This window comes from Psammomys obesus, unplaced genomic scaffold (genome assembly GCF_907164565.1).
Source record: "Psammomys obesus unplaced genomic scaffold, mPsaObe1.curated_primary_1811, whole genome shotgun sequence".
Classification (NCBI taxonomy): domain Eukaryota; kingdom Metazoa; phylum Chordata; class Mammalia; order Rodentia; family Muridae; genus Psammomys; species Psammomys obesus.
The window spans coordinates 15,157,490-15,181,295 of NW_026592548.1; the positions used below are offsets into that span (position 1 = coordinate 15,157,490).

General features: G+C 40.2%; 1 protein-coding gene across 2 annotated transcripts in view; it reads right to left on the reverse strand.

Annotated features, from left to right (window-relative positions):
- Positions 1 to 944: 944 nt before the first annotated feature.
- Znhit6 (zinc finger HIT-type containing 6) overlaps positions 945 to 23,806 on the reverse strand; it is a 42,269-nt gene continuing 19,407 nt past the window's right edge. For both annotated transcript variants that reach the window (XM_055614429.1, XM_055614428.1), the window contains 5 exons: positions 21,603 to 21,671; positions 20,249 to 20,329; positions 18,652 to 18,729; positions 4,719 to 4,843; positions 945 to 1,130 (listed from right to left, as the gene is read on the reverse strand). In XM_055614429.1, the coding sequence (XP_055470404.1) occupies positions 1,090 to 1,130; positions 4,719 to 4,843; positions 18,652 to 18,729; positions 20,249 to 20,329; positions 21,603 to 21,671 (394 nt within the window). In that variant the 3' untranslated portion in view covers positions 945 to 1,089. The remainder of the gene's footprint in view (positions 1,131 to 4,718; positions 4,844 to 18,651; positions 18,730 to 20,248; positions 20,330 to 21,602; positions 21,672 to 23,806) is intronic.

Here is a 23,806-nt window from a genome sequence, read left to right on the forward strand (position 1 = left end):
TCATTTTACAATATTCTTATATTTCTAATAGTTCCTTTTCTTCAAAGTCTGATTTATTTTTGAGCTGAATTTTATTCTACTTATAAGCTAAATGATATGCATTAATGTCCAATTTTATTACTTTAAAAATTTTATTTTTGAGATTATACTATAATCACATCATTTCTCCCTTCCTTCCCTTTAAACACTCCCATAACCCTTGTTCTTTTTCAAATTCATGGTCCTCTTTTTCATTAATTAAAAAAAAAAAAAATTAGTGCCCAGATGCAGTGCAGATGTAATTCTTTACTCTTTTAAACTAAAGTTTCAGAGCTGTGTAAATACCCATGCTATATCAGAGTTTAATTTCTGCTTACATAGAGATCAGGGCACATGTACACATGACTACGCCCCAACACTTCATCAACACCCCGAGGAGTTCCATATAGGTGCTTCCTTTGGACGTATCAATTCACAGCAATCAGTCACCTGGCAAAAGACCCAAGGTGTGTGTGAAGGTGCACAGCCTCACTGGTCACCAGTGATCACTCGGTGTGGGGCTGCCAACCTTAACTGAACACGGCACACAGTGATGAACGCTGCTTACTTCATCTTCCCATAAGACTGAGAGTGTCTCAACTAGAAGAGTTGTCTTAAGAAGGGTTACACATAAACCAAACAACTCTTGGAGAGCTGCTTCTCCTGGCTAGATGCTTTGCTGTGTGGCAATCTTGTCAGTGAGGAGCAAACACAGGGAATGCCACCTTCGTGGTTGACACAGGTGGTCCTTGGGTTTGGTCTTGTGTCAACATAACAAATAAAAAATGTTTTCAGCTTACAGAAATAAACATACTAGAAGTCTAGTAAGGACTGCACTAATCGGGTTCATGAGGGGCTCATCCTGTGAAAGAAGAGGTTTTGTAAGTCACTTAATTCAAAAGGCGATAAAATACACTTTTTTCCCAAGAAGAAAGTTATCTTGTTTAATAATTTTTTTAGTCAAACAACAAATTCCACCTGCCCACTGGCAGCAGCCCCCCAGTCACCCTGCAGTCCACAACACACCATCTTCTCAGCCATCTGGGAACTTTCACCTTCTTCTACAAGTGCTCAATTTCCACTGCCAAGCTTTTGGGTAGATTCACTTTTCACTGGAAAAAACCACATAAACATACAGTCAGATGTTTATACTGCTCAGCCTGTTTTGTTTTCTCTTCAGTTCTCCTCCCTTCTGATGCATAGCAACAGCACTGCTCACAGGGACAGCCAAACCATGTCATGTTCCAGGCAGAGGACACACAATTCTGAACATAATAAATCCAGAAATGATACTTGAAAGCGGCAATTATATTTTGTGCGGTTCCATGCTTCCCGACTGTGGAAGAAATTGGGACCCGACCCCAGAGTTCAGTTATGATCACATACTCATGACACCAAATAGATTGCCATTAGTACACAGCCTGCCCACACGTGTGTTTTAAACTTAATTAATGATGAGTATGTGTGAATGAATGTGGGCGGACAGAAAACTGAGCACAAATGGAGCACCCCTGAAGCTTCTGCTATGCTGAGGGTGAGCAACACCCAACCGGACCATGAAGCCAGTCCTTCATGACCAAAACACAACCTCTCCTCCCTGGATCTGTGTCATAGGGTGTAGCATACTGAACCCTTTAACTGTATGTTACTCTTTCCTTATAGATCATGAAAATTAAAGTAAATAACACATTTAAAACACTTTAAAAATTGTTAACGTTAAAATATGGCTAGGGTCTGGAGAGATGGCCCAGGGTTAAGGGCACTCACTGTCCTTTCAGAGAATTAGGTATAGGTTTCCTATACCCAATACACATGGGGCAGGGACAGAGAAGCTCACAGCTGCCTGTCACTTCAGGCCTAGGGGACCAACATCCTCTTTTGGCTTTTGACAGCACTGTACGTGAGTGTGAGTATATGCACACAAGTACAAACTTACATAAAGCCAAATCATCGGGAAATAATAAAGCAGATTATTTTGCTTAAATTTTATACTGTTTGTCTCCATGAGGTAGAGAAGGAAGCTCAGAGAGTATGCACATAGGCTAGAAACATAAGCTTGGACGTCTATCTCACAATCCAACTGACCAGTTCCTTGGGGTTCACTGAGATCTACAGTTTTATTGCAACCAAAACGGCATTTGGTGAGTCTTTCTATGTGTAAGGCACCAAAATACTGCCACCTCAGGCAGTCTCCATTTTGGAAGCTTTATAAACTCCAGGAGAACGTTTCAAGTTCCTCTGAGATCCTACAAGTTAATGATTTTGTCCTCTGGCTTCCTCTGCAGGGGTTTGTCATGGCATCCACTGTACACATAGCTGTAGCTGTGCCTGGGCTCTGCACAACAAAAGGGAAAGAAAGCAAAGAGCGTTAAGGAAGGATGGGAGAGCAGGGTGAATCAAAGGATTTATTTTCCCAAGACAGTGACATGAAAGGTGCTCTGCCAGGTAACATCACTGATTATGATTTGAAGCTCCACAGCAACGAAGCACACAGGTCCTTGTCTTTGACTATTTTATAAAGCTGCCTAGCTGTCTCTTCACAGGGCTCTGTCCTTTTCTTTAAAAGACAGCACAGCCTGCTTTCTCAAGTCACGCCCATCTGCCACTGGGGTGTCAGCAGTGGAGGGCCTGTGTAGGCTCTGACACTGCTCTCCACAGGAGCCAGATGGTATGTGCATGGGCATGGTGGCCAGCACGTTTCCCTTCTGCCCAGCACTTGAGCTTTACAGTTAGCCCTTTTCATTTGTTAAAAGGAGAAGCAAATACCAGCAAACAAACAAATACCAAAACTCTTTGCCTATTAATATAGGCAGAGTTAATTATGGCAACCTCCAACCAACCAAACACTGTAATAGACATTAACTGTAGACTACATTTTCCAGAAACACATTTCCCCTGAAACAGAACTTGATTCTCAGGATAAAAATTCAACTTTTTTTCACCTTTGGAGAGAGTAAATTTTTCAGTGCTTTCCAAAGAAAACGCTCTGTTCACAGAGAACAGCACCCATCACGGAGCTACCTTGCAGAATATTCCTACAGGACTGCACAAAGGAACAGTGCTAAGGAAAATAAATGCATGTCTACAAGCCCTGCCTTTACTGTGAAGGGGGGTGCACTTAGGATGTGACAGCTTGGGCAGGATCCTTGAATTCTGTCAGATTCTCTTTGCAGCTGCAGCCCTAGACACTCGTTTACAGAGAAAGACGAGCTGGCTGTGTGTGTGTGTCTGTAAATAAGTCCAAAATAAAGTAGCAAATTCTTCTTGAGGTTGCAGTACAGGCTGACTGAATTAGCCTTTCTTACCGTTTCATCCCAGGAAGCCTTCCGTGCTTTAATGTGCTATTCCTACACACCATGAAAGAGGAGCTGTGTGTGCTCTGTTTGTTCACACAGCCCATGTTTGGCCTGGCTAGTAACTCACCCAACAACTTTCCCTGAAACCAACATTTAGAAGACTTAACACTATGTTAATCATGTTGAAGAGAAACATTTTACAAAATTTAAGAGAGTAAAAGTGAATACTTAAAACAGAAATTCCCAAATTGAGAAAACTGGCTATGCTCAAATTGTGGAAAAAAAAAAAAAAAGACTAGAATAAATACAAGGCTTACAGATTCATAATTTGCTATTAAAAATTCCACATCTACTAATTAGAATCTAGTTTCAAGATGTGGCACTGAAAAAATATCCTCAGAAAAATTTTGATTTATTTTATCCAAGAAAGAAAAAGATGGCATCCATATAAATGGAGAGCAGACCTTACAAACAGGCCACTGCCCGCTCAGCAACAAAGTGCAAACTAAACATGCTGAATAAAACTATTCAAACATACAGATCCACACAAGGGTCTGTGGAGTCTGCTGCAATACAGCCTGGCATGTATCCACTATTTCTCAGCTGACATGTTATCTAAGGGTTCTGAGTAATCACCTTCTAAGTAATTACTGAGCTTTCATCAAGCCCTAGTCTTCTGTAGTATGCAACACAACTGGGTACTTTCATCAACGGCTGACTGCAGGTAAGTGGTTTTTATAGACCAATCATTACACACCACTTCCAGTTCCAGCAGCCTCTCCTATGGCCAAAGAAACAAGAGGAGGAAATAACACTGTTGAGTTTAAAGAAGTAAGCAGAGAGGTGTGGTCACAGCAGCCCAAATTTTATTTTATTTTTAATTACTTATTTTTTCTGTGCACTAGTGTTGTCTGCATGAGGGTATCAGATCATTTGAAACAGGGTTATAGACAGCTGTGAGCTGCCACATGGGTGCTGGAAATTTAACTTGGGTCCTCCGGTCTCTCCAGACCCACAGCCTAGATTGTAAACACAAAGTTTCCTGCAGCAGCACCTTTGCTAGAAGGGAGAATATGAAACAGCAATTTCTCATTTCATGAATCTCCAGTTGAAAACTAGAGTATACAGTATTCAGTAAACTATAGCCTGGCAATTCTAATGAAGCCAAAATATCCTTCTCAGCAAGACACTTCGATTCACCCGTTCCAGTCAGCATTGTGAGGGTCACACTTTCTAGTGGGGTAGAAATGACACTCCCTTACTTGGTACTTTACAATACTAGCTGCTATACACAGTAAATTCTTCTATATCTATAAACACACTGGAGAAACACACATATGACATGTAGGAGCAGCCATATGACTGCTTGTCCCTCTGACAAGAGAAAAAACAAACTATGCTTACCTTGGTGAAGAATCTGCATGTCATTACTGGATCCTTTCAGTACCACGTGTAAAGTTGGATATTCAATGATCACTTTGTTCCTCAAATTGTCTAAAAGACTTTTGTAAGGATCTAGTTCATAGTATCTTAAGAGAAAAAAAAAAACCTTAAAATTTAAATTAATCTTAAATAAATATATCAAAGATTTTCTTATAAAGGTTTTAAAGGTAGTAAACATTAAATCAGTAGTTAGTTCCTTAATGTAAACTTAATGCCTTCTAAGAAACCAGGCAAAGTTTTAGAACGAATTGACAAGTATACTAGGGGCCTATAACCCAACACATGAGAAGATGAGGTGAGACAATCATGACTTTGGAGCCAGCAGAGGCTACACAGTGAGTTCTGGGTTACACCTGCCTAGGGAAACAAGTAACAGCAAACAATCACAATGCATACCAAGCACTGTGGTACATGCATCTAGGTTCTTAGGAGGCTGAAGCAGGAGGATGTTAAGTTTGAAGCTAGTCTAGGCAATGACTACAAGATGGTACATTCAGAAAAGGTCTACCAGATATTCGTACTTGGAAAAACCTAGACCAAGCTCCTCCTTTTCATATAGACTAAGAAATGAAGAGTTTTATATTCAATGCATCACGAACTTTCTTGGACAGATGAAATTCAAATTCCTCAAATCTATTTACTTTGAACTTTAAAAGAATAACTGGCTGCCAAACACTTTTGTACAAAGTCAATGCTACTCATAACCATTTTCCAGATGTTTACATTGCCATGCAATTACATTTGGTTTATATTCATTTTGGTACATTAATAGTTTTGGTTTCTGAATGCACTAAAGGTGAAAAAAAAATCTAAGAATTGTAGTTTATTGGTCATGGTATCATGACATAGCTGATAATATTCAACAGTTAATTCACAACACACAATAAGGAGTAAGACTGTTAAGTTCTTGAAAGATGAAGTGGACTAAAGGTGCATCCGCAAGTCTCTTTTGCTTGCTTTCTGGGCAGTGTGTCAGTCAGCTTGCACACTAATGGCGAGTGTAGGAAGGCACTGACATCTGGGTGTCATTTCAGGTTAAGGAGAAAGCACTAAGAAGAGGCTCACCAGCTACATTCTTCTTTACCAATGGCATTTGACACTCATAGCCTAGGCCACATGCACACGGCAGTCTGCTGGCTGCAATTCCACTGTTCCCTTTGCTCATGAAAGCACACTAGAAACAGAAGAGACTGCTTAACAACTTAACAGTGTTGGCTCTCTTTGCAGGGAACCTAGCACCCACGCTGAGTGGCTCACAACCACCTGTGCCTCCAGCTCCAGTGGGCCCCAACCTCTGGCCTCCACAGGCACCCACCACACTCACATGCACACACCTAAACAAATACACATAATTAAAATAATAAACATAAACCCTAAAAAAGCATGCTGGGGTGTGAAGGCACAGGAGCAAAGATGTCACCTGGATGTACTACAACCTGCTCTGACTCAGAGTAAATTGCTGGTACCTGTTAATTAACATCAAGATAATTGTATATGGAGTTATGAACTCTGATAACAGCAATTTCTCTATTCCAAGATGGCCTGTGCAACAGGAAATGGAAGTGCTTTAGAAACACAGAGCCAAACATACTATAGCACTCTTCCTCAGAGGATTGCAGTGAGAAAAGGAATGTAAAGGAGCCTATGTGTGAGCTTCTGTGACCATCACTCTTCTCTGAAATGGAGTATTTATTTTAGAATCACAGAGCATTAAAAAAAGCATGAAATGCAAAGTAACTGCACTTTCTGAAGCAGCATCTGCATTCACACACCATTCTTTCCCTGGTAACAGAAGACAGATGGGCAGAAAAGATTTCACAAGTGGGTCCAGAATACAAGGATCAAATGCTGCACATCTTTCAAACATTACTTCCCTTAAAAATAAACATGGGGCTTGGCTCAGTAGTTGTACTCATTGCTCTTGCAGAGGACCTGGGTTTCATTCCCAGAACCCTCACACAACTGTCTGTTACTGCCTTCCAGGTGATCTGATGCCCTTTTCTGAACCCTGCCAGTGCTGCATACCCATAAGTGCACTACACACATGCAGACAACACTCATTCATATGCATAAGCTAAAAATAAATTAAAAAGCAACTATGAGAATAAACCCCAGTGCTAGCTACACAAAGAAAAGCATGAGACTGTATCAGTTAGCGGAGCATAAAATTAATGCATAGTATATAACAATGCAATTGAACTTTCCTTAGGGAAACACCACCAGAGATCTCAGATAGGACTTTTCTTTTTGAGACAAGGTTTCCCTGTGTAATGGTCCTGGCTGTCCTGGACTTGCTTTGTAGACCAGGTTGACCTCGAACTCACAGAGATGCACCTGTGTCTGCCTCGTAAGTACTGGGATGAAAGGCATGCACTACCATGCCCTGCTTCAGACAGGACTTTTTAGGCAGCATGAGGTACACATTTGAAACAGCTTCTCTTCTACACGGTTAATCCTAACCACAAGCTTCCCTCTAAGGGACTTCACAAATGAAGTGACCATTCTACTGATCTCAAGTTTTTTTTCTGCATTTTATAGCATTCAGTCTGTACTTAGAGGCTCTAGATTGGTAAAAGCCACATGGGACTCAAACCCCAATATTATTGCTTGCTGACAGAGAATAAATAACACGCTCTCAGCAAAGGACTATTCACAGATATATACAAACCACAGGCATATAATAGACTGGATACCCAGATCTGTTCAGGTTATATTTGTTTGCCTCCAGTAGCCAATCTATGTCACATGCCAAGCAGGTATTATGGAAGACACAAGGACCCAAAGATTTTAGAGGCTTGTCCACTACACAACTGCATTAAAAACTTTTTTTTCCCAAACACGCAGAAAGCTGGGTTACTGACTGTTTTTTGTTTATATCTGTGTGCTGTGTGTGTTTGAGTGTACATCCCATGGAGCAGATGCCCTTGGAGGCCAGAGGAGGCTGTGAGTCTCCCAACTGAGAGCTACCAGTACCAGAGTCTGGTCCTCTGTAAGAGCAGCATGCTCTTCTTACTGCTGCCCCTGTTCCAGGGTCTTAGTTAGTATTTGGCCTGCCTGGTTACTAGCCTTCAACACCGGAACACTGCTGCTAAGGGCCAGTAAACATGCAGTTCAGGCTTTCCAGGCAGCTGACTGTGAAGTTCCTACTTCAGTGCAGATGCTCTCAGCTCAAAGTCTGAATTCCTCAGATTCTAGGACACCATTGTGTACCAGTGACTAAAAGTGCACCATGGAAGTCATTTTTAAAGAGGGCCTGTCAAATACATGCAGGGTTAACATTTTATGGACTTGGAATTTAGTTAAATGAAGTAGAAAGTCTAAATGGAGTTAAAGTTCTGCTCTGCCACTCAGTGGTCTATGATTCTGGATAAATTTTACTTATATTTGTTTATTTGGCATCTGTGTAATATGTGCATGTATGTGTGTGCACAAAGCCTTGGGGGGTCAGTCCTCACCTTCCACCTTGAGATACGGTCTCTTTGTTGCATACAACGTACTAGCTGGCCCCAGGGCATCGAGAAATCTTCCCTTCTCTGCTGCCCATCTTACTATTGAGAGCAATGCCCACTTTCCCGGGGTACCAGGGAGTCAAACTAAAGATGTTCATACTTGTGTAGCAAGCGCTCTGCCCGCCGAGCATCTCACAAGCCCATTTCACGCCTTTAATCCTGTTTCCTGCTTGAAAACAGGGGCGATGGTGCTTTTTTTTTTTTTTAAGGTTTATTTATTATACAGTGTTCTGCTTGCATGTATACCCACATGCCAGAAGAGGGCACCCAATCTCATTATAGATAGTTGTGAGCCACCATGTGATTGCTGGGAATTGAACTTCCAACATTTAGAAGAGCAGCCAGTGCTCTTAACCTCTGAGCCATCTCTCCAGTTGGTCCTTCTTCAGAGTTATGAGCGCTCAGTGACTAGCCTATATACAAGTCTTGGACACAGCTTTTCACTAGGTTACAATTACAGGACAAAGTCACTGAATTTCCTTAGTAAAAAAAGAACAGCACTCATGAAAGCATTTAGCACATTTTTGCCTTTTTGTGCATTTTGCCTAAAGTGTAAAAATATGACTTTTAGCACAACCCCCAAACCTCTGTTGTATTGTCATGTTTATTTTCAAGGGGCTAAAGTACTTAAAATAATTCTGTTTCCAACATCCCCAGGCAAGTCTTAAAAGTTCAGTTCTACCCAGACTCTTAAAACATTCAGGCTCAGCTCCTTTGTAAGCCATTAGGGTCACCAAATCCCAAAGGACACCTTTATCTTTCTGAAATTTCTGCAACTGTTACTTCCATTAGCATGACTCAGCTGCCAGAGGATAAACGACCAAAGTTTAGAAGACTCACAATCCTACATTTGCCTTTCCTCTCGCCCTCAGGGACGCCGCAGACATTTCTTCTTGCTTTACTGCTCAACCTCCCCTTGGAGGAGCTGATCCTGCTCCAAGCAGGGACAGGGCAGCAGGGCTCACTCAGTAGGCTCAACAGGTGTCACAGGGGCTGATGTTAAATAAGGTTCTGATCCCCAAGCATAACCTTGGCTCTGTTTCCATCTTTCAAAGAAATTAGCCAACTTCACCTTCTCTGTCTGTTCCAGAAAATTAGGGCAGCAGGCTTCTATTCTTCACACTCAAGAAGAGATTTAAGAAGAGGAGGGTCACATACGATGCTACATCTCATCCAGGTAGTGACATTCTAGATCACCGCTCTGACACTGCCTACGTATACGACAACCAAGCTCAACTTCTCCCAGACATAACAATTTAATAGTTGACTCAAGTCCACAGTATTTTTCCACTACAAAGTAAGTTCGCTGAATGAGGCAACCTCAGCTGTAAAACTCTCTTAAGTTTTGATACATATCTGCCAAAGGCAGGACATAACCTATGTTTTAGCAGGGTTGTATATATTTCTCAATCTAGGTTTCTGGGTTAAAAGTGCAACCAACTGATTCCAAAAGAACAAAATTGAACCTCTGACTTTTTTTTTTTTTTTGGGGGGGGGGGAATGCCCAAAAACTTAATATGGTATAAATCAGTTCATTGTTTTCTGGTGGTTAAATGTTTTTCAAATTATGGCTCATTGTAGAATAATGGAATTCAGTAAGATACTGGAATAGAATTTTAGGTTGTATAATCTTAAATTTTGTTGTTTTAAGGTTTATACTTATTTTTATGTAGTTTCCCCTTTTTATTACTTAATTTAAGAATTTTGTACAATGCATTTTGATCATCTTCTCCTCCTCCTCTTCTTCTTCCTCTTTCCATCAAGTCCAGTTTGTGCTGCCCAAATACTCTTAGCTGTGTGTCCACAACTGGAGTGTGATCAACATACTAGAGGCCATACCCCTACAGACTAACTTTCTCTAGGCAGTAATCCCTAGGCAACAGCTCCTCAGTCAGTAGTGAGGCTGTGTCTGCTTCTCCTCCCTATATTGGGATTCTGTCTGGCTTGGGCTTATACAGGTTTGTTCATGGTGTCACAACTGCTGTGAGTGCATATTTACAACTGAGGAGTTCAAATGGGGTTATCTTATAATGGGAATGACAAGGACCCTACCACAGGCTAACAAATGAAAAGCCCAGTACCAGAAACGGGTTACCTCTTTTCGAGTTGCTGATCAGTAAAGTCCTCTATGTCCCCAAACATTACAAGCTACTGCCAATGCTCTTGGTTATCCTCCAGAAATTGATGGGAAGACTCTACTTCTGAGGATACCACAGGACGCAGAGAATCAAGCTGGTACTGTCCTGGAAGCTTCGCCCCTGCTGACTAGCTTTCATAGTCTTGGAAGGTGCTATGCTACTGGAGAAGGAAAAGCGACCATCAATCCTATCAGCTATGCACCCTTTGAACGTTATAATAACAATGGGTCTGGCCAAATTCTGGTACAATAATGGTAGACATGTCATGGGCTTAACCATCGTTGGATTTTAGGCCTGTTCCACAAAATGAAACCCTTATCTGGCACCATTACTAGGATCAAGAACCTGCAGTTAGACTGATCTTCCGCCCTAAGGAGAACCTAATATTACTCTGCTAAAAGGGCATCATATTGTTATACTCTTAGGTCAGTGCATGTCTCAGCTCCACCAGAGAAGCCTCCTTTTGCAGTAGATGATGATTAACACAAAGACCCACAGAGGATCAGGGTGTAGAGCACGAGAGACTTCAGACTGCTCAGCCTTACGGGGACATCTGCATCACTTTTTCCCAAGGCTCGGGGATCATTGAGGAAGGGATGGTGGTAGAATGATTTGAGAACTAGGGACAGTAGATGACAAGAGAACAATGTTCTCCAGGGACAAATGGGCAGTTGGAAGGAATTTTTAATGAATTGTTCTAGAGCCACAACTAACAAAACTTGAAAAAATTATAAACTTTGACTTAGATCAGAAATAGCAGCTACTCAGATGGCTGAAGTAGGAGGAATGTAAGTTCAAAGCCAGCTTGATTTATAGAATGAGCTCAAGGCCAGTCTATGAAACTATGATATGGCTCAGTAGGTTGGAGAAGGCAAGCAGGATAGCCACCAGCAATCCCAGCATGTAGAAGGCAGGACAACCTGACTGGCTAAGACTAGTCCAACTGCTGAGCTCCTGGTTCAGCGAGACCCCACCTTAATAAAAGTGGAGTACAACTGAAGACAGTGTCAACTACAGTCTTCCACATGCAAACACATGTACACAACACAAACATACATGTGCAATAAAAAAGTAAGGAGGAAAAAGGAAAAGGGCTGGGAATACAGTTAGGAATGCTGCTTAACATGCACAAAGCCTATGTTCCTAAACAAGTGCTCTTATCTGCTAAACCACCTCTCCAGACCCTAGTAACTTTCATTTCTAAGACTTTAACTGTTTAGGTTTTTTTTTTTTTTTCCTGGACTAAAAAATATGAACTATTATCATATTACTAACATTTCATTAAAAATGAATCTCAATACAACATGCAAGCAGCTTTTACTTGTGCCAAAGCCACATATTTTTGTTATTATTGATGCTTAGGCTAAGTGATTTCCCTTTCCCATTACCAGCTAATCGGCATAATCAAATAAAAAAAACAAGCAAAAAGCAAGAGAAAGTTTAAGATAACTATCCAGACAGCAAACTCATGGTCTTCATTAAGCCTTCCTTTCCTAGCTAATTCTAAGAAATCTTCAAGGTTATAACAGCCATTTTAAAATCTTAATATATATATACATTTCCTTATCATAAATTGGCAAAGTACAGTTTTCAATTTCTCTGTAAGTCTAACAATCATTTAAGTTTCCATTTCTTGTAGAGTCAAGCAGAGTGTACAGACTAGTATCTTTAAGGATGTAAAAAACTGATTAAAAAAATCCATGCTAATGTCAGGGGACATCTTTTCCCCACACTTCTTCAAACTAACTGAACATACATCTACCAAATACTCACACCATGGAAATAAAACCTGTTAGACACTAATTGAGATCCAAAAATATCCTCAAGGAGTGTGTCACCTGGCTGGTGTTTTTGCCCCAAGAGTGAGTGATCAGTGCCTGAGACACAAGTTTGAAGTTGTGTGAGATGTACTAGACCAGGCCTCTCTCAATGGGTGAGCTGGAAGATGACATCCAGGAAGCATCCTGGGGGAGGGGGGATTATAATGGGCACTGAAAGCTGAGGAGCATCTCAAAACATGTGTTCAGCTGTGCAGGAGCTTAGTGGTGGGGGAGAAAAACTGACCAGAAGGGGATTGGGCTGACAAGAAACAAAGAGAGGGGTGGTAAGCCTACTTGGTGAGGCAGACACAGCTGAGCTGTTAGAATCTCATCAAGTGACATGAATTAAGAAGTTAGCTTTGCTCTCTCAAAGAGGATGGCCTTTAACTACCTAGAAGTGGTGAAACGAAAGTTCCCAATCCCCAAGCAAAACAAGAAAATAGTCAGGAGAACCTTTATTGAGGCTTTCACATAGGAAAAATCAACTTATCTAAAGGAGAGTATCTCAGTTCTTAACCTAACTGAGTATAATTTTAAAAATTTCATAATAGATATGTAAACATTTAAATTAAAAAATTAATTCAGCATGGGAATAAAAAAATTCAAAGGAAATAGCTCCCCCCCCCCCTTTTCTGGTTGCAAGCACAAGTGTTCCAAACTAAAGCCAGCATAGTGGGAAATACAATGAGGTAGTCTTTTCAGGAAGAGTAGCATTGAGATCCTTGAGGCCAAAGCCTAGATGATGCTTCAGTTCTGAGTCCACATGTTTAGTATACATGTCAGTTTGAAAGCAACTGATTTGTGCTTCCAACAAAAAGTAAGTCTGAAATGTCCACAAACTGATGCTCATGTTCTTAATTGAGTATCCAGTATTTTTATTTCAAACACATACCTATCACAATACGTACTACTAAGGCGCCTTCCACCCCGAGCCTGCAGCTGACATTTATGAAGGGTAAGTCTTTACAAGTCTATGTACCCTTAGGCTCAGCACTGCAGCGGCACGTGGAAGGGGCTCAGTGACTCAAGTAAATGGATGTAAAGTGCAGACTTGATCAATCTTAATGCACTGGGACATTAGGTCTGAAGCCCTGCCCTTCAGAAAAGTTGCACCTATTTTACTGGACCCTTAAGATATTTTTCATTTTTCATGAAACATGTAACTTGTGAGATGATATAAAATCTCAAAGGATTGTTTAATAATCCTTTAGAACAGTAGTTAGCAGTCTACAACAGGCCAGACCTAACTCACTATTTTTGTGAAAATATTTTACTGGGACACAGTCATATTTGTTCATACACATAGTCTGTAGGTGCTACAATGGCAGAGGTGAAAAAAAAAATCAAGATTTATATAAGTATTTTGGTGTGTCTGTGCATTTGTGCAAATGTATAGATGAAAGAGGCAATGTTCCTCAGGTGCTGTGCATGTTGTTTTTGAGACAGACCTCTCAACAAATAGCCTATGCTGACCAGCCAACAATCTCCGGTGCGGTCCTCCCCAGCACTGGGATTACAGGTGAGGATCACACCCAGCTTTTTTTTTTTTTTTTTTTTTTTACTTTTTTTTGTTTTAGTATTTTTTTTAAATTAATCACAGGTTATTTACTTTGTATCCCAGCCATAGCCCCCTTCCTCATTCCCTCCCAATCCCACCATCCCTCCCTCATCTCCTCCCTGCCCCTCTCTAAGTCCAATGATAAGAGGACCTCCTCCCCTTCCATCTGACCCCAGCTTATCAGTTATCTTCAGGACTGGCTGCAATGTCCTCTTCTGTGGCCTAGCAAGGCTGCTCCTCCTTCGGGGGGTAGGGGATGTCAAAGAGCCAGCCATTGAGTTCATGTCAGAAATAGACCCTGTTCCCTTACTAGAGAACCCACTTAGAAACTGAGCTACCATGGGCTATATCCGAGCAGGTGTTCTAGGTTATTTCCACAGATGGTCCTTGGTTGGAGAAACAGTCTCATAAAAGACCTCTGTGCCCTGATATATTTGGTCCTTGTGGAGCTCCTGTCCTCTCCAGGTCTTACTAACTCCCCCTTCTTTCATATGATTCCCTGCACTCTGCCCAAGGTTTGGTTATGAGTCTTAATATCTGCTTTGATACACTGCCAGGAAGAGTCTTTCAGAGGTCCTCTGTGGTAGGCTCCTGTCCTGTTACTTGTTTTCTTCTACATCCAATGTCCATCTCATTTGTCTTTCTAAGTGAGGACTGATCATCTTACCCCGGGTCCTCTTTCTTGTTTATCTTCTTTAGGTTTATAGATTTCAGTATGTTTATCCTATCTTATAGGTCTATTTAAGTTAGTATATACCATGTGTGTCTTTCTGCTTTTGGGATACCTCACTCAGGATGATCGTTTCTAGGTCCCACCATTTGCTTGCAAATTTCATGATTTCCTCGTTTTTTAACTGCTGAGTAGTATTCCATTGTGTGAAAGTACCACAATTTCTGTATCCATTCCTCCATTGATGGACATCTGGGTTGTTTCCAGGTTCTGGCTATTACGAATAAAGCTGCTACAAACACGGTTGAGCAAATGTCCTTGTTGTGTACTCGAGCACCTTTTGGCTATATGCCTAGAAGTGGTATAGCTGGATCTTGAGGAAGCACTATTTCTAATTGTCTGAGAAAGTGCCAGATTGATTTCCAAAGTGGTTGTACAAGTTTATATTCCCACCAGCAATGGAGGAGGGTTCCCCTTTCTCCACAACTTCTCCAACATGTGTTGTCACTTGATTTTTTGATCTTAGCCATTCTGACTGGTGTAAGGTGAAATCTCAGGGTCATTTTGATTTGCATCTCCCTGATGGCTAAGGACACTGAGCATTTCTTTAAGTGTTTTTCTGCCATTCTACAATCCTCTACAGAGAGCTCGCTGTTTAGCTGTGTAGTTCATTTTTTGATTGGATTACTTGATTTGTTGCTGTTTAACATCTTGAGTTCTTCATATATACTGGATATCAGTCCTCTGTCAGATGTAGGGTTGCATACCCCGCTTTTTAACGTGGATGCTGGCGAATGAATACAGGTTCTCATACTTGCACAGCAAGTTATTTTACTGACTGAGCCATTTTACCACTCCCAAGATTAGGATTTACACTCCATTCTAGGAAAGTCACTGACACAGTAGTAGGAAAAAATAAAGATGAAGGTGCCTAAAGCAGTCACTATCTTAAAAGAAAGTTTAACATCACACATAATGTTTTATTGTGATGAAATATATGACAGGATGTGAGAGGATTATAAAGATGTTAAGGATGAATGAAAAGTATAAACAGTTTTTGAAGCTCAAAGGACAATGAAAAAAAAGAGGGTGCCATAGCAGATACTGGTAAGCACTAATGTAGCTTGAAGAACAGAGAAAGGACATTCACAAGACTCACTATGAAGGAAATGCATAAAGAAGGGCAGCAAGACAGAACTGATCGAAGATGCTTGTGTCCACAGCTTTTTATGCTTACGAGACAATGCCAATAGCAGAGGACCACAGACTGATGATTGCTTACTAAATGCCAGCAACATTATTAACCCACTACACATATACCATATCTCCCATATATATAAACACATTACAACACACACTCACACACAGATACATGCATACATACTGAACCATGCACACAGTATACCACACACACTCACACATATATACATGCATACACACTATACCATACACACACATACTACAACACACACACCCATCCACCCATATACATGCATACACATACTGTAATACATGTGTACATGCGCGCGCACACACACACATAAACACACACCAGGAAGAAACTGATGCGCTGTAATGATATACAGACACAATAAGTAATAGATTTAATGAGATATGCAAGTGAAGATAGCTGGAGACCAGGTCTGGGAATTAGGGAGAAGGGTTGCAAGTACATCTAGATTCAGGAGCCACTTGTACAGATGTAACTGCTGCTGCTGCCATCTTCAACAAGCTTCTAAAAATCTCATATTGCTCCACGACCCAATTTATTTTAAAAGAAATGTAAATCAACATGAGTATCTGTGCCCTGGGGGGAGCAGCCTGCAAAGACAGCTAACACTGAGCTTAGCATGCCTCCTAGAGCAAATATTGGCTAAAAGAAGCTTTTACTTAAAAACATGATGCCACACACAGACAAGTGTCAGCCACAGGGAACGTCACACAGAACACATTTCCTCCTTTTACCAAGGAAATAGTCTTTAGGATGCTAAAACCAAAACAAAGCAAACTAAAATGACAATCTTCTACATTCACACCATTTTAGTATGATACTAAGCTGATATATTTTTGTCAAGTCAACATATCAGAATAGATATTTATTGAGAATAATATAATCAAGAAATCTGGCCTATGATCTGAGGGCCTGGCCATGTATAATCAGATCCTTAGGACCGGGGAAGAGCTGGGCAGCAAGGCCAAGTTTCCTGGCAGGTCCGTCAGGAACCCTCTGGCCAAGCAAAGCATGGGATGGAGATCCCTGGAACCATCAGCTGCTTTGATCCTCACTTCCCTGATATGATCGAGTCAGTGCAAAGCTGGCCCAGTCCTTGTCCGTTCCATGTCGCTAGACTCTGAAGCCACGCCTGAGCACCTGGAGCCCTGATGGAAACCACAGCTTTGTGATCATGTGATTGGTCTGGATCACTGTTTCTGTCACCTCATATCCCAGCTGGGGTCTGGAGCCCTCGTAACTCTAGTGTAATCTCTAGGGTGACAACAGGCAAGGCACCCTGTGGTTCTACATGCAAAATAAAAGCCGAAGTAACCCTTGAGGGGTGGGGAGAAGAAATCTGGCCTATAAGGTGTAATATGGAATGTTTTAATGTAAAGCAAACCTGTCTGTAAGTTCTCTGTAAATTACATACTCTGGAAGACAATTATTATCTCTTACTGGAGCTCAGTTTCCAGAAAAGGGATCAGTTATGTGACTAATAAAAACTGCTCATTCTCTGTGAAAATACAGTTGCAGAAAATGAGGTTACCTGTAGGTTCACCTGCTGGGATTGATTAATAAAGTCTTTACAGTCTGACTGCTTTCTAGATGAGTCCTGGTTTGCAGGACTACTGTCCTCTATGCAACTTGACAACCTGCTTCTCTCTCTCCCTTTGCATCATGTCCCCTGAGAAGCACCTCTGCGCCCTTCTGTCCTCTCTGCTCTTTCACTGCTAAAATATTTGCTATCAGAATCCAGCAGTCTGTCCTGTACTTTAAATGAGTATTCTACAATTACCTTTTTATCAAAAATACTTTGATTTCCTTGAGTTTTAGAAGTATTATGCCAAACAGCCAAATTTGACTAGTTTAATGAGTACTTACTAACTTTATTCACTATCCACAGCTCAATATACCTTGACTTAAATCCAAGTAGAATAAACCTTACCTCAGTTAATGAAGGAAGTAAAATGGAAAAATACATGAACCAAACAAACCAAATAACCAATATCCAAACAAACCCAGAAGACAAATCATTTCCTTCTATTAAAGTGCTACAGGCTGCCCACCTAGCTCTGGTAAAACTGAATAATCAGGCTACCTAAATAGGTAAGTTATAAGGTGACTATGTCAAGCTCATACCAAAACTAACTGAGTATTATTTCATTTTATAAAAGTAATCTGAGTCAAATACTGATACAATGAACAAATCCTAGACAGTCCCTAAACCAGTGACTATGTCTGCTACCTGCAATTATCTGAGATCAGATAATCATTTCCCTCATATTTTCTGTCCTTTCAGTGATTTCAGGATCCAAGTGGACAGCACTTCCGTGTCTCTCTTATTCTTCTATACCCAAATGAGTATCATCCCACAGCTGTGGGCTAGGACAAGGAGTTGTCGAATGCTCGATGGTACAGACACATATCCAGAGGTGATCTAGCCATCAGTGAAGAACAAAGCCTATAATACTTTCTCAGCTCACGGTTTGTTGAAATCCTTCTCTGTCCATGAGAGTGTAGGCAACAGCCAGCTGATTATGTGAGCTTTTGTATTTCCAAAATGATAAATGTAAACATTGGAATTCCTATATATTCTTGAGGTAAGTTAAGTGAGTCTGAGAACTTTTTAGTTGCATCTGAGGATATTTTAAAATATTCAGGCCAGGTGTGGTGGTGAACACCTTTAATCCCAGCACTCAGGAGACAGGCAGGTGGATCTCTATGAGTTTGAGAACAGCCTGGTCTATAAAGCAAATTCCAAGACAGCCAGGGCTATTATACAGAGAAATCCTGCCCCAAAAAACCAAAAACAAATAAATATCAAAGGGGTGATTGCTATCAAATTTATAAGTGTGATTATTTCACTATTTTAACTTGAAAGTGAAAAGCCTAGATTTTTGTTGACAGCCAATTAGTATAATAGTTAGCTACTTAACCTAATTAAGCTCTTTCATCAAACATAAAGAAAGGGAACCAATTTTACCTTATCAAATTTTGCTGCATATTTTCAACCCTCATTAAAATTTGGACCACAGTCTGTGATTGCACGTAGGCTTTCAATCTGAAATAAAACATTGTATTAATTAATTTTTAATCTATTTAAAAACAGTCTTTATGAACAAAAGCATGTATAACCAGCTAATAATGATTATAATTCATCTATCTAAGAATAGAGGAAAAAAAAGCAAAAACGTTTTCTAAGCAAGATATGAAAAAAAAATACTTTCCTTTACTCTGGTTAGAGATCTTAATTTTTTTTTTTTTTTGTCAGTACATGTGCTAAAAACTATACTTGTGTCAGAAAATATTAGTTGCTTACCAATATATTGTCTTCAGTTGAGTAACAAACAGATGCTTTTTATTAATGTCAAGTATCTGAGCGACAATAATAACCAGACTGCCAATCAATCAAGCTTTAACTGTCGCAGTTGTCCCAAAGACAGGGCTTAGTTCACCCATGGCTTGCAGGAGTGTGCCTGGCACTGCCTTTTTCAATAGTGAGAAGCAACTGGATCAGAGCAGACACTTAGGATCCATACCAGGTGTAAAGTTCAAACCCCCAGGAACCAAACCAGCTTTCCCATCTGGGACAGACTTCCTGGACAGAATAAAGTTGCACTGACTGAAAACTACCTCACCAGCAAGCTTCCTGTCTGAGCACTGCTGTGTGCTCACCAGATCCTGAGGACATCATACTTCTCTCTTTGACGCTTCCCAATTCCCTATCTAGCATTATTCTCATTCCACACATGGGAAAATTAAGGCGTGGTAGTGAAGCAGTTTGCTCTGATCACACAGTTAGTAAGAGGCAGAGAGACACAGCAATTTAATTAATATATCCAGCTATTTAATTCATATCCATAACATAGTGGAAAGTTCCACTATGTTATGCTGGCCAATTTTGACCATGCTGAATTTCTGGAGGCAAAGTGTAACCTTTTTCAGTTCTTTGAGGACTTGGCTAAAATATAATTTCCTGTCTTTAAGACTTACTAGAAAAGTTTTAAGTTTTAAACATTTTGGTTCAACGTGAAAGGCAGTCTGCTCTAAGGCTGAGATTGTAGACTTCAGTCTGATAGTACTACAGGGGTCTGAATCTTAGCTTCCCTGCTTATTAGACAGAGGAGGTTACTTAACCTACTTAAGACTTAGTTTTTCCACGTATAAAATAGGTAAGAGCTGGTGTCTCTCCACACAGAGCTGCTGTGACAGTTACATGAATTGCCACCTTCATTATTGCCTGACTGATGTGGTATAGTAAATGGGAATGGCTACAGTGACTGAACTTTAGTAAAATTCCAACATAATTAAATACAGTCACAGCTTCCCATAATAAATACACACTTAAAAAATACTTTAACATGTGCACCCAGTGAGATGGCACAGCAGGTACAGATGCTTGTGGTCAGCCCTGGTGGTCTGAGCTCTCACCCTGAGGCCCACATGTTGTAAGGAGAGAGCCCATTCTCCCCAGCTTTCTGAACCCCATATGTTCTGCAGCACACGAACGCATGCAAGTGCACAAACCACATCACGTTTTAAAAATCATGCCAAAAGCTTACGAGAATTTTGAAACATACCTTTGACGAATCACAGGATCAGACTTTTCAGGATCGATGTAAGGTTTTAGAATTTCATTAATAGTTTTATTATCTGGTACTCTTTCCGATAGAAAAGAAAAATAGCTGAATTATTATTTATAATTTGCTATTAAGTGTTAACTTAAAATTACTAAGTTTGGTGTAAAAATTGAACAAGGACCCTTTATTTTATTCTTGGAAAATAAAGAAAATAACATTCTTTCATGATAAAATATGTAGAAGAAATGCACAGAAAGACATTGGAGGAGCACATTATAGAGTCTTTGAGAATTTAGAAAATCTCCTTATCAATTACTTATAAAAATATGAAGCTGCTTTAACATACATCTATGTTCAAATTTTAACAAGTTAAAACTGAAACATACATGAAGCTCATAGAAATACAACTAAAGAAAGCTTTCAGAAGGTTGCAGTTCATTCAATCAGAGCCACAAACTAGCTTAAAAGCTGATACCAATTTTCCTAAAATGAAGCCCATGGTAAGCTTTCAAACTTTCCTGTATATTCACATAGCCTTACATTTCTATAAAACGCTCCATAACAAAATTAAGACTCCTCTGAAAGAGTAATTTCCCTTAGCCATTAGCTCGCTGAACAACTGCCATCACACTGCTTTGTATTAAGACCAGCCCTGCCTTCAGGCTGGTAATAAATTCTTCACTAACTCCCTGTGATGATTTCAAAGAAAGACACAGTGCACAGTGGGGACAATGCTGAGCACACTCCCTGACATCAATTTAGATTTATTCCTAACTCAAGAACATACGCAACACAGTTAATAAAATCTGTGCATGATATTTGGAAATAGTCAAATAACCTAAGCAAGCCTTAATAACCTTAATAATATTAAATTATGGTATATTATACATACATATTTAGATGTATTGGGTTGTATATACACATTTCCTACAATATTTTTCTGAGAAATATAACACTATAGAGGAGTTTTTCCACAGTAGAATTTTGGATTGTCTTTCAAAGAAACAGTTTTCAGACCTCTTGATTCAGATCACATAGTCCCTGCTCACATAATTCCAATCTAGTCTGTGCTAACTCTTTCCCTTTGAGTTCTATGCGCTTTGTAGACGTTCCTGAAATGGATTCTACTTAGTCTTCTGGAAGTTCTCATAGTCCGAGACAGAACCATGTCCATGGAGTCTTTGTAGACCTGCTTTCCTGCTCAGCATCATAGCTGATTTGATCTGCATGCATGGGCTCAGCTGCAGGTAACTCTCACCGTCACAAGCAGCTCAGGTTATTCATTCAGCTACTTACCTGTTTAAGCACAGAGCCTTAAAGTAAAGCGTTCTTAATGGATAGTAGGGAACCATACCTTTTCTCTATATACTCCGCTTGGCTCTGAGGAAACTGAAGCTTTACATGCCAACAAAACTGCTGTTTCCTAGGAGAGAATAATTATGAGCAATTAAGGTAAAGAATCAAAGCCTACAGATCAGACCTGGATTCTCACTGGAAGATTGTCTATGGTAGGCCTCAGAACTGAAACTGCTGTTTTTATTCAGTGCTACCTGCCATTTCCTATAACCTTGGGAACTATGTTCCTACATTAATACACTTGTAAGGTTGGTCAGAGGAAAGGACAGAGTAAAATAGCTCTGCATTTGAGGGATGTTTGTCTTCCTGAATTAGAAGGGTTCTCACAGCAGGGGCTTTTGTCTTTGCCTGACTAGTCCAAAGAGCAGGTGAGTTAAGTCCTGTCCAGCTGAGTCCAGCTGCTGCACTTGCACTTGTGAAGCTGGCTACGTGCACTCAGTAGCAAAACAGGACACAACAAGCTGGTCGCTAAGCAAAATGCACAAGTGCCTTTGCTTTCCATCTAAACTGTGGTCTATATAGGACCTAAGTCATGACTTACTAAATATTTGGTTTTAGAAAAATGACCACATACCCATCAAACTCAAATCAAAAAACAAAATGAAATTTAAAAAAGCCAACTACGGCTCCAAGTATCCATTACAGAAATTTAAATCTGATGACTATACATGGATTTCCTCTGTTTGTTTTTTTGAAGCAGGGTTTCAGGGTCTCACTATGCAGCCCTGCCTAGCCTGGAACACTTGCTATGTAAGCCAGTCTGTCCTTGAACTTAAAGAGGTCAGCCTACCTTTTTGGGTGATACCTGGCCTGCATGTATTTTCTTGTCTTAGAAGAAAATTTTATTATTCACTTGCTGTATCTCTTCTGGGCAATGATTGGTAATCTTTTTAAAATTTACCCTGTAATAGTAGGGCCCCCAAATCTATGATTATTTTGTAAAAAACACAACTTTAGCAGTATATCTTCCACCAAGCATTTAAAAGATTTGGTCAAGATTCCTTTTTTTTTTTTTTTTGGTCTGAAGGCAAAATAAAACCCTGTCTGTTATAGTAAGTTATCATACATTTGAATATGGTTTTCTTTAGTACTAAGGCAGGTTGCTCGAGAAAAAAATGTGCAGATTATATTTGTGTTTACAGTGCCATTATTATACAAGAAGCAATGGGTTAAGTTTGGTTTGTTTTTTTCTTGGATTAGACAACATCAAAAGGCACATATTACTAATGTAGAAGCCTGATGTCTAGAATCTCAGACAAAAGAGCTTTTATGAAGATCTGAATGCAAATGCAGCAGTTACTAGCTTTAAGAAAGTACTTATGGGAATAGCGTGCACCTGGACCTGCTGAGCCTTGGAAGACTTAGCGTGACCGAAACCACACAGGCACAACTGACAAGTATCAGACACACATGGGCAGTCAAATGTCTTCTGGAGACTCGAAAGAATTGTTTTCAAAATTTTCTCATTATATATGGTGATACACAAATGATATAAAACATGTACATATACTAAAACCAGAATGCTACCTGGCATCTTCTAGATTGCAAAACAGGCTCATATCGTCTGGCTAGTTCAGGACTTAATTGTGGCAGTGCCTATGTTTTAGAGTAGCTACTTCTCTGTGCCACAAACCCTCTGTAGGATAGTTAACAAATCCCAGCCTGACCCACTAGATAGTACAAGGACTTAGGCTTCCAGTGCTGACAAATGGAACTGAAAAATGCTCCCCAGCATCCCGTGTCCCCAGGAGGAAAACCACCATAAGAGAATACTGGGACGGAACGTTAGCATTTACTACCAGTCACCGCTAACCCATTAGGACTACTGTTCCATAAATTCAGTCAGATGCCTTCAACAACAATACGATCATTGCACCCTTGGAATACCCACTTTCTCAAGAATGGAAATACCCCCTAGAACATTCTATGTAACTTAAATAATCCAAAGCACTTGTTTACAGTTGACTAGATTGGTGAAGTGGCAGGCATAAATGCTGACAGTACCTCCCCTTTCTGGACAACTAATAAAGTAATAGAAACACACACTTCTTGGAGTCCCATGAGAGCAAAGGTACCAAAGGTTTAAGCAAGGGTATGGCTAAGGTTTTCTGGTCTCCCAATTATTCACATAATCTTTTGTGTGTGAGTACACACACACACACACACACACACACACACACACACACACACACACACACACAC